The 12,673-nt window shown below is 37.9% G+C and overlaps 1 protein-coding gene across 6 annotated transcripts in view; it reads right to left on the bottom strand.

The window, feature by feature from the left end:
- CSDE1 (cold shock domain containing E1) overlaps window positions 1–12,673 on the bottom strand; it is a 40,657-nt gene that overhangs the window by 6,640 nt on the left and 21,344 nt on the right. For all 6 annotated transcript variants that reach the window (XM_010371961.2, XM_010371959.2, XM_010371954.2 and 3 more), the window contains 10 exons: window positions 10,557–10,638; window positions 10,104–10,232; window positions 9,851–9,976; window positions 8,699–8,911; window positions 6,719–6,859; window positions 6,468–6,632; window positions 3,202–3,309; window positions 2,438–2,613; window positions 1,398–1,510; window positions 59–178 (listed from right to left, as the gene is read on the bottom strand). In XM_010371961.2, the coding sequence (XP_010370263.1) occupies window positions 59–178; window positions 1,398–1,510; window positions 2,438–2,613; window positions 3,202–3,309; window positions 6,468–6,632; window positions 6,719–6,859; window positions 8,699–8,911; window positions 9,851–9,976; window positions 10,104–10,232; window positions 10,557–10,638 (1,373 nt within the window). The remainder of the gene's footprint in view (window positions 1–58; window positions 179–1,397; window positions 1,511–2,437; window positions 2,614–3,201; window positions 3,310–6,467; window positions 6,633–6,718; window positions 6,860–8,698; window positions 8,912–9,850; window positions 9,977–10,103; window positions 10,233–10,556; window positions 10,639–12,673) is intronic.

Raw genomic sequence — 12,673 nt, forward strand, 5'->3', positions numbered from 1 at the left:
TAGATGCTCATCTGAAGTTACGGCAAATTTCTAACAGCCTGATAGTGATGGTCCTTACCCTCCTCCACAATCTCAATCATTCCTTGGTACTCAGTCTGTGTTGGATCAACACTCCTCAGGGGGCGAATTACTTTGCCAGAGTAAATGGTGGGATCAGCTTCCTCAGTAATGCCATTCACTGCAAAACAAAGGCATGTGTATCTTTCAATTTTATTTCATCTCTACTGTACAGAAAGACAAGTAAGCAACAAATAACACAGATGTTAACAGGGTAGCTTGGCTGCCTGCTATTCAAATGGGGTAGGGAACCCAAAGCCAAGTTCTATTTTTCAGAACAGCTGCAGGACTTTAAATACTTCTAAACTACCAAAATGCCTGCTTTTCCTAAATAGAATTGTTTAAATAAAATTGTTTAAGGAATTAAGAAGTATTCATAAATAAAACATGCCTTGATCTCTTACTTTTTCCAGGTGACCATATGTCACTTTTTAAGAAGCCTTTCCTGGTCTCCAAAATGCAAATCCCAATACTTATATACTGTTCTGATTCATCCTTATTACATGTATTACTGTCTTTCTAAACATCATATACACTATTTTACTCCTCGTCTGCCCCAACTGGGACTGTTTGCCCCCAGTTCCACCAAAAAATAAGGTCAATGAATGCAGGGATGTATCTGATTTCTTCACTGCTGTCTCCCCAGTGTCTAAAACATAACACACACTTAAGAGTTTAGATGAGAGCCAGAAATAAGCTGCAGGTCTTTTAAAGTCAGAGATTCTAAATTACAATTCATTTTCTTCACTTCCCATTATTTTTCACATTTAGATTCATTCTTCTTCAAAACAGTCTTCTAGGGAAATGCTTCTCTTCCCTACTCCATGGAGATGTATACGTACCATGACGTTATTTTTGGTTTTTTGAGACAGTCTTGCTCCATCACCCAGGTTGGAGGGCAGTGGTAGGATCATGGCTCACTGCAGTCTCAACCTACCAGCAGAGGCGACCCTCTCACCTCAGCTTCCCAAGTAACTGTGACTACAGGCATCCACTACCCACAGCTGGATATCTTGGGGTTTCTTTTTAAAAGACAATGAATTGAAAATATAAAGCAAATTACCTAAAATATCTAGGCCAGTCCTTCTCAAACTTCAGTGTATATCAGAATCACCTAAAGGACTTATTAAAACAGAATGCCCACCCACAGAGTTTCAGTAGGTATGGGACAGGGTCAGAGAATGTATATTTCTAACAAGCAACCAGGTGATGCTGCTGTTCTAGGGAATCGCACATGAGAATGACTGATGTAGAGTAATTAGGCCTCATCTCCTTCTACTACTCTACCCTTTATCTCCCACTTAAAAGCACAGGCTGAATAAGAAGTCACAATTTATTACCTGAGTGTGTTTTGTTCACTTTTTCTGCACTGACTTTGTTGCCTTTGCCTTTGGACAAGCTATACTCGACCATGTCCCCCAGTTCCAGGCTATCAACATCACCAGAGAACTCACTAAGGAGAAAGGAAATGACATTTAACTAAACATTACCATAAACATCAACAGTAACAGGCAGCCTTTATTTTACAGTAACAGTCATGGCATGGCATGCTTATTTATGTTAGACACCATTTTAAGTAATTTCTATGTCTTGACTTATTTAATCCTTTATCCCCATGAAGAGGTAACATTATCCCTAACTTCAGGATAATGAAACTAAAATACTAAGAAGTTATTTGGTAAAAATTACACAGGTATAAAGTGGCAGGGCCTGGACTCAAAAGCTGAACCGTCTGGTTCTAAGAGCCCCCCCCCCTTTTTTTTGAGAGTCTCACTGTGTTGCCCAGGCTGGAGTAGAGTGGTGTGATCTCAGCTTACTGCAACCTCTGCCTCCCAGGATCAAGTGGTCCTCCACATCAGCCTCCTGAGTTGGTGAGACTGAAGGCATGCACCACCATGTCAGGCTAATTTTTTTTTTTTTTTTTTTTTTTTTTTTTTTTTGGGATGGAGTCTTGCTCAGTCACCCAGGTAATTTTTGTACTTTTTGTAGAGATGGAGTTTCACCGTGTTGCCCAGGCTGGCCTCGAACTCCTGGAATCAAGGGATCCACCTGCCTCAGCCCCCAAAAGTGCTGGGATTATAGGCATGAGCCACCACACCCAGTCAGACCCCCTACTCTTAACCACTATATTATACACCAAATGGCCAACCTTATGGTACCAACACATAAAACAAGAAGGCACAGGCCTTTCTACTTCTTTTGGCCACGTGCTCTGTATACAGACATCAGTGATTAACTTCAGTTTATATCATGGCATAATTCTACAAATACGAAATCTGGGCCTCAACAAGTATAATCAATCAATACTAAATGTTTTTTATTCCAACAGCAAAGAATGGATGGTAAGCTAGCTGTTAAGTTCCTGAAAGTCACACCTTACCTGTAATGGAAAAAGATTTCCTTATCATGATTGGCTGTTTCAATAAATCCAAAATTATCCTTCAGAGTTGCCACATAACCCAAGAGCCTCTTTGAGTTAGAATTACGACCTAAAAGTCGCACACAAGTTGCAACCTGCTGTCCAGGCCTCTGTTTGTCACTAATACTAAATTCAACCTGTGAAAATTAAGGGTGCTCATTAACACCATATCACTTCCACATCAATGTCCTTAACTCAGAAAACAAGACCTATAACTCCCCCAGCGCATGCTTTTCATTCCAAATATCCTTTGTAATTACTCCAGTGGAATTGATTTTCACCAAAACATTTATGTCTCATCCCATTTTTCACAAAGGATCAAAGTTTTGTCTTTCAGTCTGTATTTCTTAAGAGTCTTAATTTCTTTAGAGGGCTATCCAAAAACCAAACATAGTAAGTATGAGAAATAAAAAATGAATAGCAATGTAAAATCTTTGGTGTGCTTTTACTCTGATAATGTTTTAGTAGTAACTGTTTTAACTTTCTTACCAATAACAACTTTAAGCATGTTTTATCTAATGTTTAAACAGCTAGATTAACAAGGCTTTGATTAACAAAGCCTTGTTTTAATAAGCTGCTTTCAAATAGGAAGATAATAATGTATTTCTCTTAAACACAAAATATACTTCAGCAAAACTTGATAAAATTTGAAGAACCCATCCTGCAGGATTTATGATTAAGATGACAACTCTTAACCCTCTCTCGAATGAGAAGAATTATCTTGCCTTATCTCCTATTTGAGGAGAAGTAGATCCTTCCACATCCTTGGCTTGAAAAGCAATAGTCAGTTTCACCCCACAGTCATCATAAGCAATAATGCCATCCTCCGCCTCCTAAAGAGATACAGTCAAAAATAGAATGAAAACAATCTCAAGAACAAAAACCAATAAAAGCAACTACAGTTCTTACAGATTCTTGAGTCAAAGGATTGGTACAGCTGTAAAAATGTCTTATTCCTGGGTTTTCTAATAATAGATTATTCATTTGAATAAAAGGTCGTCTTGCCTTAAGACTAGCTCAGTCTGCTGTAATTTTTAATTGTCTTTCAATCTTAAGAATCTAATTTTTGCTATTGAGGAGAAAAAAGCTTACTGAAAATGTTTAATACACCTAGGCTCCTCATAGACAATCAGAAATTAAACTGGGTATGTTACTTCCAACGAAACGGAAATTCTATAGGGCAGGAAGTATTTTCTAAAGGTGCCGAAGTATCCTCTTTTAGTAGCACACAGCACCTTGCATGGTATTTAATATGTAATGTCAATCATTATACTTAATGCAGAAGAATCTGGTATATGATCTAGTACAGTTCAAGCACTTGACATAAAGTAGGTGATTAAAAATTATGACATTATCAGTATTTCAACAATTGTTTTAATACCAGACTTCAAGGAGAAACAACATTTCAATCGTCTTACATGTAAGAATGATTAACTCTTAAAAAAGTCTAAGGGCTGATCTGAAGGTAGCGAGTTATCTTGATTATTCAGTCTGTTACAGATTGAACTTCCTTGTTCTACTCTTTCCCCCCTTCTCACTACTGCACTTGACTAAAAAAATAAAAAACAATAAAATTCTAAGAAAGTTCAGGTGTGTCGTATTGAATCATACATGTGAAGTAACGACAGTGTACAGCAACTACATAAATTATACTGATTTTATGGTTTCCACATTTCTATGGAGATAATGCCCACGTCCCTACTCTAGCCCTGACTTCCTTCCTCAACTCCAGTCCTCATTACAAACTATGACATATTCAAAACCAATTCATTTTCCTCTTCTACCAATCACACTCCTTCCATAACTGTTATATGATTATTTACTGAACACTTACAACATTACCAGGTATTATGTATTATCAAATTAATCTTGTACAAAATCATCTCCATAGTTTCTCTTTTCCCTCATTTTACAAATTGGGAAAATCTGAGGAATTAAGTAAACCTTACCAAGGTTACAAAACCCAGCACAAAATGATCCAGAGGATTTGAGTTTGGTTAAGAACAATGTCAGTGAATTCAGGTCTGACTCCAAAGTCATCAACTTTTCCACAACCAAACTCAAAAGCTTACTGTTCACCTTTTGCTCTTAACTCATCAACTTCGACATCCAGTCAACAGCTGACAATATACTATACATCAAATATATTAAATAGAGATAGGAGAATCCCTGCCCTGAGGGAGTCCAGTGCAGCAGAGACAGATTCATAAACTGGTAAATGTTATATACTATAAGAAGCACGATGACAGAGGATTTACTAGCTAGGGTGCTGTTGGACTAAGGAAAACAAACAAACAAACAAAAAAAAGGCAGGGAGAGTCTCACACAAAGGCTCTCTTCATCAAGCCAGTTTTGCCAGACACATTTGGGAAGCAGAGTTATTAAAAATAACCCCAACTGAAGTTATTTTTATTTTTGTTAACAGTATCATCTGTCACATGTGAAATTCCTATTATGAGCTAGGTATTTTGAGGGCTTTTTAAACTGTTACACAATCAGTTTTGAAATTTAAAAACTGAAGCTCAGAGGTAAAATAATTTCCCATGCTACAGTAAGTGATAAGCAAGATACTAGCCTTGCTCTTTCTGGCTAATAGTAATTATTAAATTACAACATGACTGACTTTCCAGTATCTCTTATGTTCCTTCACTTGTCTATAGCCATTATCTCTGTGCCTAGTTCAAGGACTACCTTAACTATCCGAGTAATTTCATAGTAATCCTTTTCATCTTTTGTCTTTCTCCATCCCATCTAGGCTTCATATTGCTGCCATTACTCTCCCAAAGCACATACCTAATGTCATTATCTAAAAGAGATCTTTTCCTTTAAGTACAGAACAAGGTCTAAATTTTTTTTTTAATTTTTGGAGACAGAGTCTTGCTCAGTCGCCTAGGCAGGAGTGCAGTGGCACGATCTCAGCTCACTGCAAGCTCCGCCTCCTGGGTTCACGCCATTCTCCTGCCTCAGCCTCCCAAGGAGCTGGGATTACAGGCACGCACCACTGCGCCTGGTTAATTTTTGTATTTTTAGTAGAGACGGGGTTTCACCGTGTTAGCCAGGATGGTCTCGATCTCCTGGCCTCGTGATCCACCCATCTCAGCCTCCTAAAGTGCTGGGATTACAGGCATGAGCCACCATGCCCGTCAACAAGGTCTAAATTCTTTAGAGAAGCAATCAACACCCTCTCAGTCTAGCTGGATCCTGATTTTTCAACCTTATTTCTCCTAACCTCCCTCACCAACAAAAACCCATACACAAACCCCCCAAAAAATTCCTGTCAGACTAGTTACTCATTGTTTCCTAAAGAAACCCTGAATTTTTCTCATCTGTACTTTTACTCTGTGAATAATGCTCTTTCCTGTCTCCATCTATTAGTGAAACCATCCCATACCCTACCAGTTAATTTTCACCAGAGCACTATTGCTGACCTTCAATAGCAATATTTTATATTCTGTATGAATTACTTGTTTCTATAAAACTCTCTCAACTTGTTATTAACTTGAAAGGAGAATTCATCTCAGACATCTTTATATTTCCTGTTCAGTGGATTTTTCAATAAATGAAGTTTAAATGTGCGAACTGATGATACCCAACTTTGAAAGTTTTAAATTGCCTGGAAGACAGTACTATCATTTTATATAACTGGCTCTCTACTTGGAGTTTGCCTCCCAGAGGACATTTGGCAATGTCTGGAGACATTTTTGGCTGTCATAGTAGGAGGTAGGGAAAAGGGATCAGAACACTAACTTCCAGTGGGTAGAGGCCAGAGATGCTGCTAAACATCCCATTCCCCACAGTAAAGAATCATTCATCCCAAAATGTCAATAATCCTGAGGTTAAGAAACCTTACTTTGTTTAGTTCACTGTTAATATGACAGAGAATTCTGAAAGAGACAAACTCTGCTCATTATATGTACTCCATTACAATATGCTGTTAAAGCAGAAGAGGAATAAAGAGCTACAAAAATAATTTGGATTATGCAAAACCTACCTTCTCTTTGCCTTTATTTGGGCTAGTGGTTTTAGGATTGGAAAAAGTGGCTTCTTTTTCTACCGTGCCCAGAAAACGGTGATCTGAATGGGAATGAAATGAAACCGTGCCCTTGGGAAGTTTTTTAATCCTAATAGCATGATTTCTTTGAGCAGAGAGCATATCCTAAAAAATGATAAAACAAAATTAACTTTCAATTGAAAAAGAAAGCATCAAGAAACACCTCCCAACTTTTCTCAAAAACAACTCACAGGAACCACAGTAAACTCTACTTCATCTGCAATATGGAGCTGGTTCCCATCCAGAATTTCACTGAAGTGGAAGAACATACGAACATCACGATCCACGCACTTGATGAAACCAAAACCATCTCTCATGGCAGCAATCACACCCTGAAACCCAAATAATATTTTCACTGGCTGTGAAACTTGTCAAGTAAGGCAACATTCAACTTTACAACCACCATCAAGTTCAATTCATCAGGAATTTTCTCTGATGTGACACAAATATTGTATCCACATTTGAACTGTTCTAGCTTAAGTACAAACTCATTGCTTTCAACAAAGTAACCTGAGCAATTTTCTAAGACTCCCCAATTGCTACTTTGTGGCAAATATGCACTAGAAAAAATCACATTTGAATGTAAACACATGAACACAATGTATTTCATAAAAGCCCACATCTAATGACAATATAATTTCAAGAAACTTCACTAATTTAGAGACCATAATTCCAAAATAGACAAAGGCAATTCTCTAGTTTCTACCTCAAAAATTGCATGAGTTTAGGCCCACGAAAGAGTTAAAATTTACATCTGAAGAATAGAAGAATAAAATATACAAAATCTTTTCTCGTTTTTTCTTTTTTTTTCCTTCTTACTAAATTATCAGCTTTGTAAGGGCTATTGTATCAAGAGTACCTGGAACAGGGTAGGTACTCATATTTAATGAGACAATGAACACAAATTATCAATCTGCTATTGTATTACCTACTACATACTCACTGCAGAAGTGATTCTGTAAGTTTTAAATATGACCTAAACAATATTCTGACATTTAATCCTTGCTATGTCCTGATGGTAGGCAAGTTATATTTTCCATACTGTAAAGCAAAACAGATCTTGCCTTTGAAAATGTTAAAAAAAAAAAAAATCACACATTCAGACTTACAAACTTTTAAAGTTAAATACACTGTGTCAAACACAATCAGTTCTTCAAAGGCAAAGGATTAAAAAAAACTCAAGAAACTTAAATTTTCATTCAATGTACCCAGTTCCACTGACAACACTGAGTTACAGTGTAGATGATATGATCCCAAACATGACTAAATGCAAATTATGTCTGAGAAAGTGAATTCATAAAACATGTTTGGGAAATAATTCTGGTTAGTATATGCCACTCACAGACACAAACTCTTTAAAAACAATTTGCGAAGTTCTGCCAAAACGAAACCTTTTTGACTCTGGTTTAATTGCGAGCTTGTCCAAACTGTGGCCTAGGACAGCTCTGAACATGGCCCAACACAACAAATTTTTAAACCTTCTTAAAACATGAGATGTTTTTGTGATTATTTATTTTTTTGAGACAGAGTCTCCCTCTGTCACCCAGGTTGGAGTGCAACGGCATGGTCTTGGCTCAATGCAACCTCTGCCTCCCGGGTTCAAGCGAGTCTCCTGTCTCAGTCTCCTGAGTAGTTAGGATTACAGGCGCCCACCACCACACCTGGCTGACTTTTTCTATTTTTGGTAGAGATGGGGTTTTACCATGTTGGCCAGGCTGGTCTTGAACTCCTGACTTCAAGTGATGACCTGCCTCGGCCTCCCAAAGTGCTGGGATTACAGGTGTGAGCCACCACGCCTAAGATTTTTTTTTTTTTAAAAAAGCTCATCAACTATCATTGGTGTTAAGTGTATTTTATGTGTGATCTAGTGTCTAGATCATGGGTGTTCAATCTTTTGGCTTTCCTGGACCACACTGGAGAATTGTGTTTCCTAAAAACAGAAACCATCACTGATTAAATGTCTTAGAAAATAGTTTGGGAAAATCTACTTTCCACAATGATGAACTTGAATTTTCTTACTCTTCATATTAAGGGCTAGAGAATCACTGACTCTAAAAATACCTTAGTAATCCTGTCCAGATTTCCATTCAAAAATTTTTTTCACATATAAACTTGAATATAACATTGGCTTTCGCATATTAGATACACATCCAGGAATATCCAACACTTACCATTTCTCGGGCTTCATTAGTGAACTGAAATGTATTTGACAGAACCTCTATATTGGTTGCTCGTTCTAATTTGTCACGTCGGTCTGTTGAAATATTAAACCTAACATGGTCACCTTCCAGCAGGGTCACCTTGGATTTCGTATCTTTGTCTCCAAAGGGAAGTTCTTTAGGGATCACGAAGTCAACTTTGATGCGTCCTGGCAATGGGTCATTCTGATGAGAAGGAAAAACGATTTTAGCTGGAGATTTCTCATCCTTCCTAGTTCTAAGTCAAACAAGAAGAACACATAGTAAATCCATGTTATTTTTAACATAGTTTCCTGAAGCGAAAAAAGGTGTTGACAACATAACTCCAATGTGAAAGCTTCATGGTCTATGGTCACATGAGTCAACCATCAAATTATAACACTGCTATTAAGACCCTGTACTCTGGTACCAAAAAATTTTATTTAAGGAATTTTCCCAGCAATGACACCATTTGTGTCCTCAGCTTCCCCACAAATAAACTGGAGGGGTGGGGCAGGGGCAGAAGAGGGAACAAATGTACACCTGAACTGCAGTCTAATCCAATCAGGTGCTTTCCAATTTAATTATCATTTTCTTCTTTGGTCTTTTCTCATCACCCAGTAAAAAAAAAAAAAAAATACATATTTGGCTGGGCGAGGTGGCTCATGCCTGTAATCCCAGCACTTTGGGAGGCCGAGGTCGGTGGATCACAAGGTCAAGAGATTGAGACCATCCTTGCCAACAGGGTGAAACCACGTCTCTACTTAAAAAAAAACAAACATTAGCTGGGCATGGTGGCGCGTGCCTGTAGTCCCAGCAACTCGGGAGAACTGAGGCAGGAGAATCGCTTAAACCCGGGAGGTGGAGATTGCAGTGAGCTGAGGCTGTAATGAGCTGAGATCGCGCCACTGCACTCCAGACTGGCGACAGAGCAAGACTCTGTCTCCAAAACAAACAAAAAAACCCCAAAAACCATATTATGGATATGTAAATCTGGTTTCTCTTTTAATTTAACTACACATAACAAGAGGTACTTAGTTGTTCCACTACCATGTTAACTGAATAAGATAAAATTTCAGCATACCATACCATATTATTCTATTACTACTGAGGCGAAATAGGACTCTCCTGAAAAAGATTATTTACCTGGTTTTTACTGGGTACTTTTGGGATAACTTTGGTTACAGTTCCTTCAAAATGTTCAATGCTGATATCTTCAAAAATGACTGTTCCTTGAGGCAATAGTCTGACATCTGTTGCAACTTCTTTACCCTAAATCAGAAGGGGTTGGAGGTGGTGGGGGCACAGGGGAAGGAAGAATCACATAATTTTAAGTGTTTCTTAAAAACATAAACCATCGCTGATCTTAAAAGGCCAAAGATCAAGTTAACTATCTTACATTTCTGTCCTTGATTGTGAATTCCACATCATCACCAGGCTGTAAGGTTTCTAAGTCACCCTTAAATTCACTATAGTGAAAGAATATCTCTTTTACAACATCACCTCTTTCAATAAAGCCAAATGCCTCCTGAAGCAAAACAAAAAACCAAGAACATTATTACCACTCTGTACAAATTTAGGATTACAACTTAAAACCAATAATTTTTTTGTAAAATTATACTGTAGTCACAATAGTATAATTTGGTAGAATCTAATATTATCAATTAAACAGCCAATTTTAAAGAAGATAATGTATTAGCAACCAAGGAATTTTAAGAGACTACTTTTGAGGCTAACAGTGAAATAGTTTTAAAGGGTAAAGATAAAAAAGAAAAAAAAAAAGGCTGGAGTTTGAAGTACAACACTTCATATGGCCAAAGAAAAACTCAAGATTCTCAAATTTAACACTTACCTTCATGGCACAAACTACTCCCTGACAGCGGGCTTGTTTCTTTTTCAACAGCATAATGTTGCGAGCACTTACAGCACCAGTACTAGAAAAAAATAATTGCAGGGAGGAGGAATGAAACACGGGTTAAAAATGTACTGACTTGCTTAGATACTAGTCTAAAGAAACTAGTTTCCTGGGGCTTTAATAATTCTATCATCACTAAGAATAAATACAGGGTTTATGACATTTGATTATTTTCATACGGCTTTATAGGCAAAGGACTTTAACTCCTTAGCCTTCTACATTTGGCAAATATATATATATAGGTTATCTTTCTCTAGGACTGTTGTTGGAAGATTTGTTTTTACAAACTTATACATGGGTGCATGATGTTCTACTGTTTCTCTATTTCAACAAAAGAACTGAAATAAAGCCACAAAGCGCTACCAAAGGTGGGAATACTCAAGTTTTATAAAGGTTATTCATTGAACAAACAATTGTGTAGGCATAATCTGTGGCAAAGTAAGGTACTGGTGATACAGAGATAAATAGGAGATGGTCTCTATTTTCAGTGAGTGCTAAACTTAGTAGCTATCTCAATTATTTGAGTAAACAGCCATAAAAGTTGAGCAAATGAAGTGATTTTAAGAGAACTTGCTATGCTTTTAAAAGTAATGATATTCGTGGCCGGGCGCGGTGGCTCAAGCCTGTAATCCCAGCACTTTGGGAGGCCGAGACGGGCGGATCACGAGGTCAGGAGATCGAGACCATCCTGGCTAACACAGTGAAACCCCGTCTCTACTAAAAATACAAAAAACTAGCCGGGCGAGGTGGCGGGCGCCTGTAGTCCCAGCTACTCGGGAGGCTGAGGCAGGAGAATGGCGTGAACCCGGGAGGCAGAGCTTGCAGTGAGCTGAGATCCGGCCACTGTACTCCAGCCCGGGCGACAGAGCCAGACTCCGTCTCAAAAAAAAAAAAAAAAAAAAAGTAATGATATTCACCTCCCTTGGAGAATGCAAACAAGTTAGAGACACCACATGTTGCTTTTATGCCCTCATTTTCGTGCAGCAGCGATGTAAATTCAATTTTAAGATAACATAGACTATATAAGACATAATGGTACTGTTAGTCTAAATGTTTTAAGAGAAGACCTATACACCAAGCAATTACTTCCCTTAATTTTTCACGGACAAGTAACCCAAAATGTGCTTTTTATTTAAAAAAAAGTTACAGACTAACAAAGACACCAGAAAAATTCTACCTGCTTTTGTAACTTACTGCAGTGAAAAGGCTTTAGAATCAGATGGGAATTTAAATGTCTGCTATTTAAAAGCAGTACGAACGTCAAAAGTAACTTTGTGAGAACTTATACCTCATTTTACAGATGAAGAAACTTACCAGGTAAGGCTGTTCTGAGATTAACGACTATATAAATTGAGGCCTTCAGACTGTAATAATAACCATACCTACAATGCAATCTGATTCCTTCTAGACTTGTCAAGAAAGAGATAAGGTTCAAGGCAGATAATCCCACAGACATGCTCTTAGGACTTTTCCCTCCACATGCTACTGGAAAGTACACTACTAGCACTTTCTCCAACTTCCTATTTTAATTTCCTTCTCCTCTTGCATCTCTCATCTCTCATATCCCAAGACAAAAATATTCTCCCTGAGCTTTCTTAACTACATTTTCCTTAACTGTGTATGCTGATGAATTCTACAGCTCTACATACTTTCCCTATAGGCAGGAAACAGACCTTAGACTTATAGGTCTAAGTCTCAGACCTATACACACAACTGCAGATTTGGTATCTCTACCCAGATATCACAAACACCTCACTCAAAAATTGCCAAAGTAAATATGATTCTTTTCCCACCTTGAACTTTCTCCTTATGTCTCCTTAGCCCAGTTTATGGTACCATCATCTGCCCAGTAGGCCAGGCCAGAAAAACAGTATTTGGGACTCCCTTTAATTCCAATCCCACCTTCATCTAATCAATTAAGATTGATGATGGTATCTTCTCAATATAACTTGACTCCTCCACCCCATCCTCTTAAGTCTATCCATATTAGGTGGTCATCTTTCACGTTAACTCTCACATCACTGCCTCTGGTCAACAGCATCCCCACTTTTCAA

The sequence above is a fragment of the Rhinopithecus roxellana genome, chromosome 8, assembly GCF_007565055.1.
Source record: "Rhinopithecus roxellana isolate Shanxi Qingling chromosome 8, ASM756505v1, whole genome shotgun sequence".
Lineage (NCBI taxonomy): Eukaryota > Metazoa > Chordata > Mammalia > Primates > Cercopithecidae > Rhinopithecus > Rhinopithecus roxellana.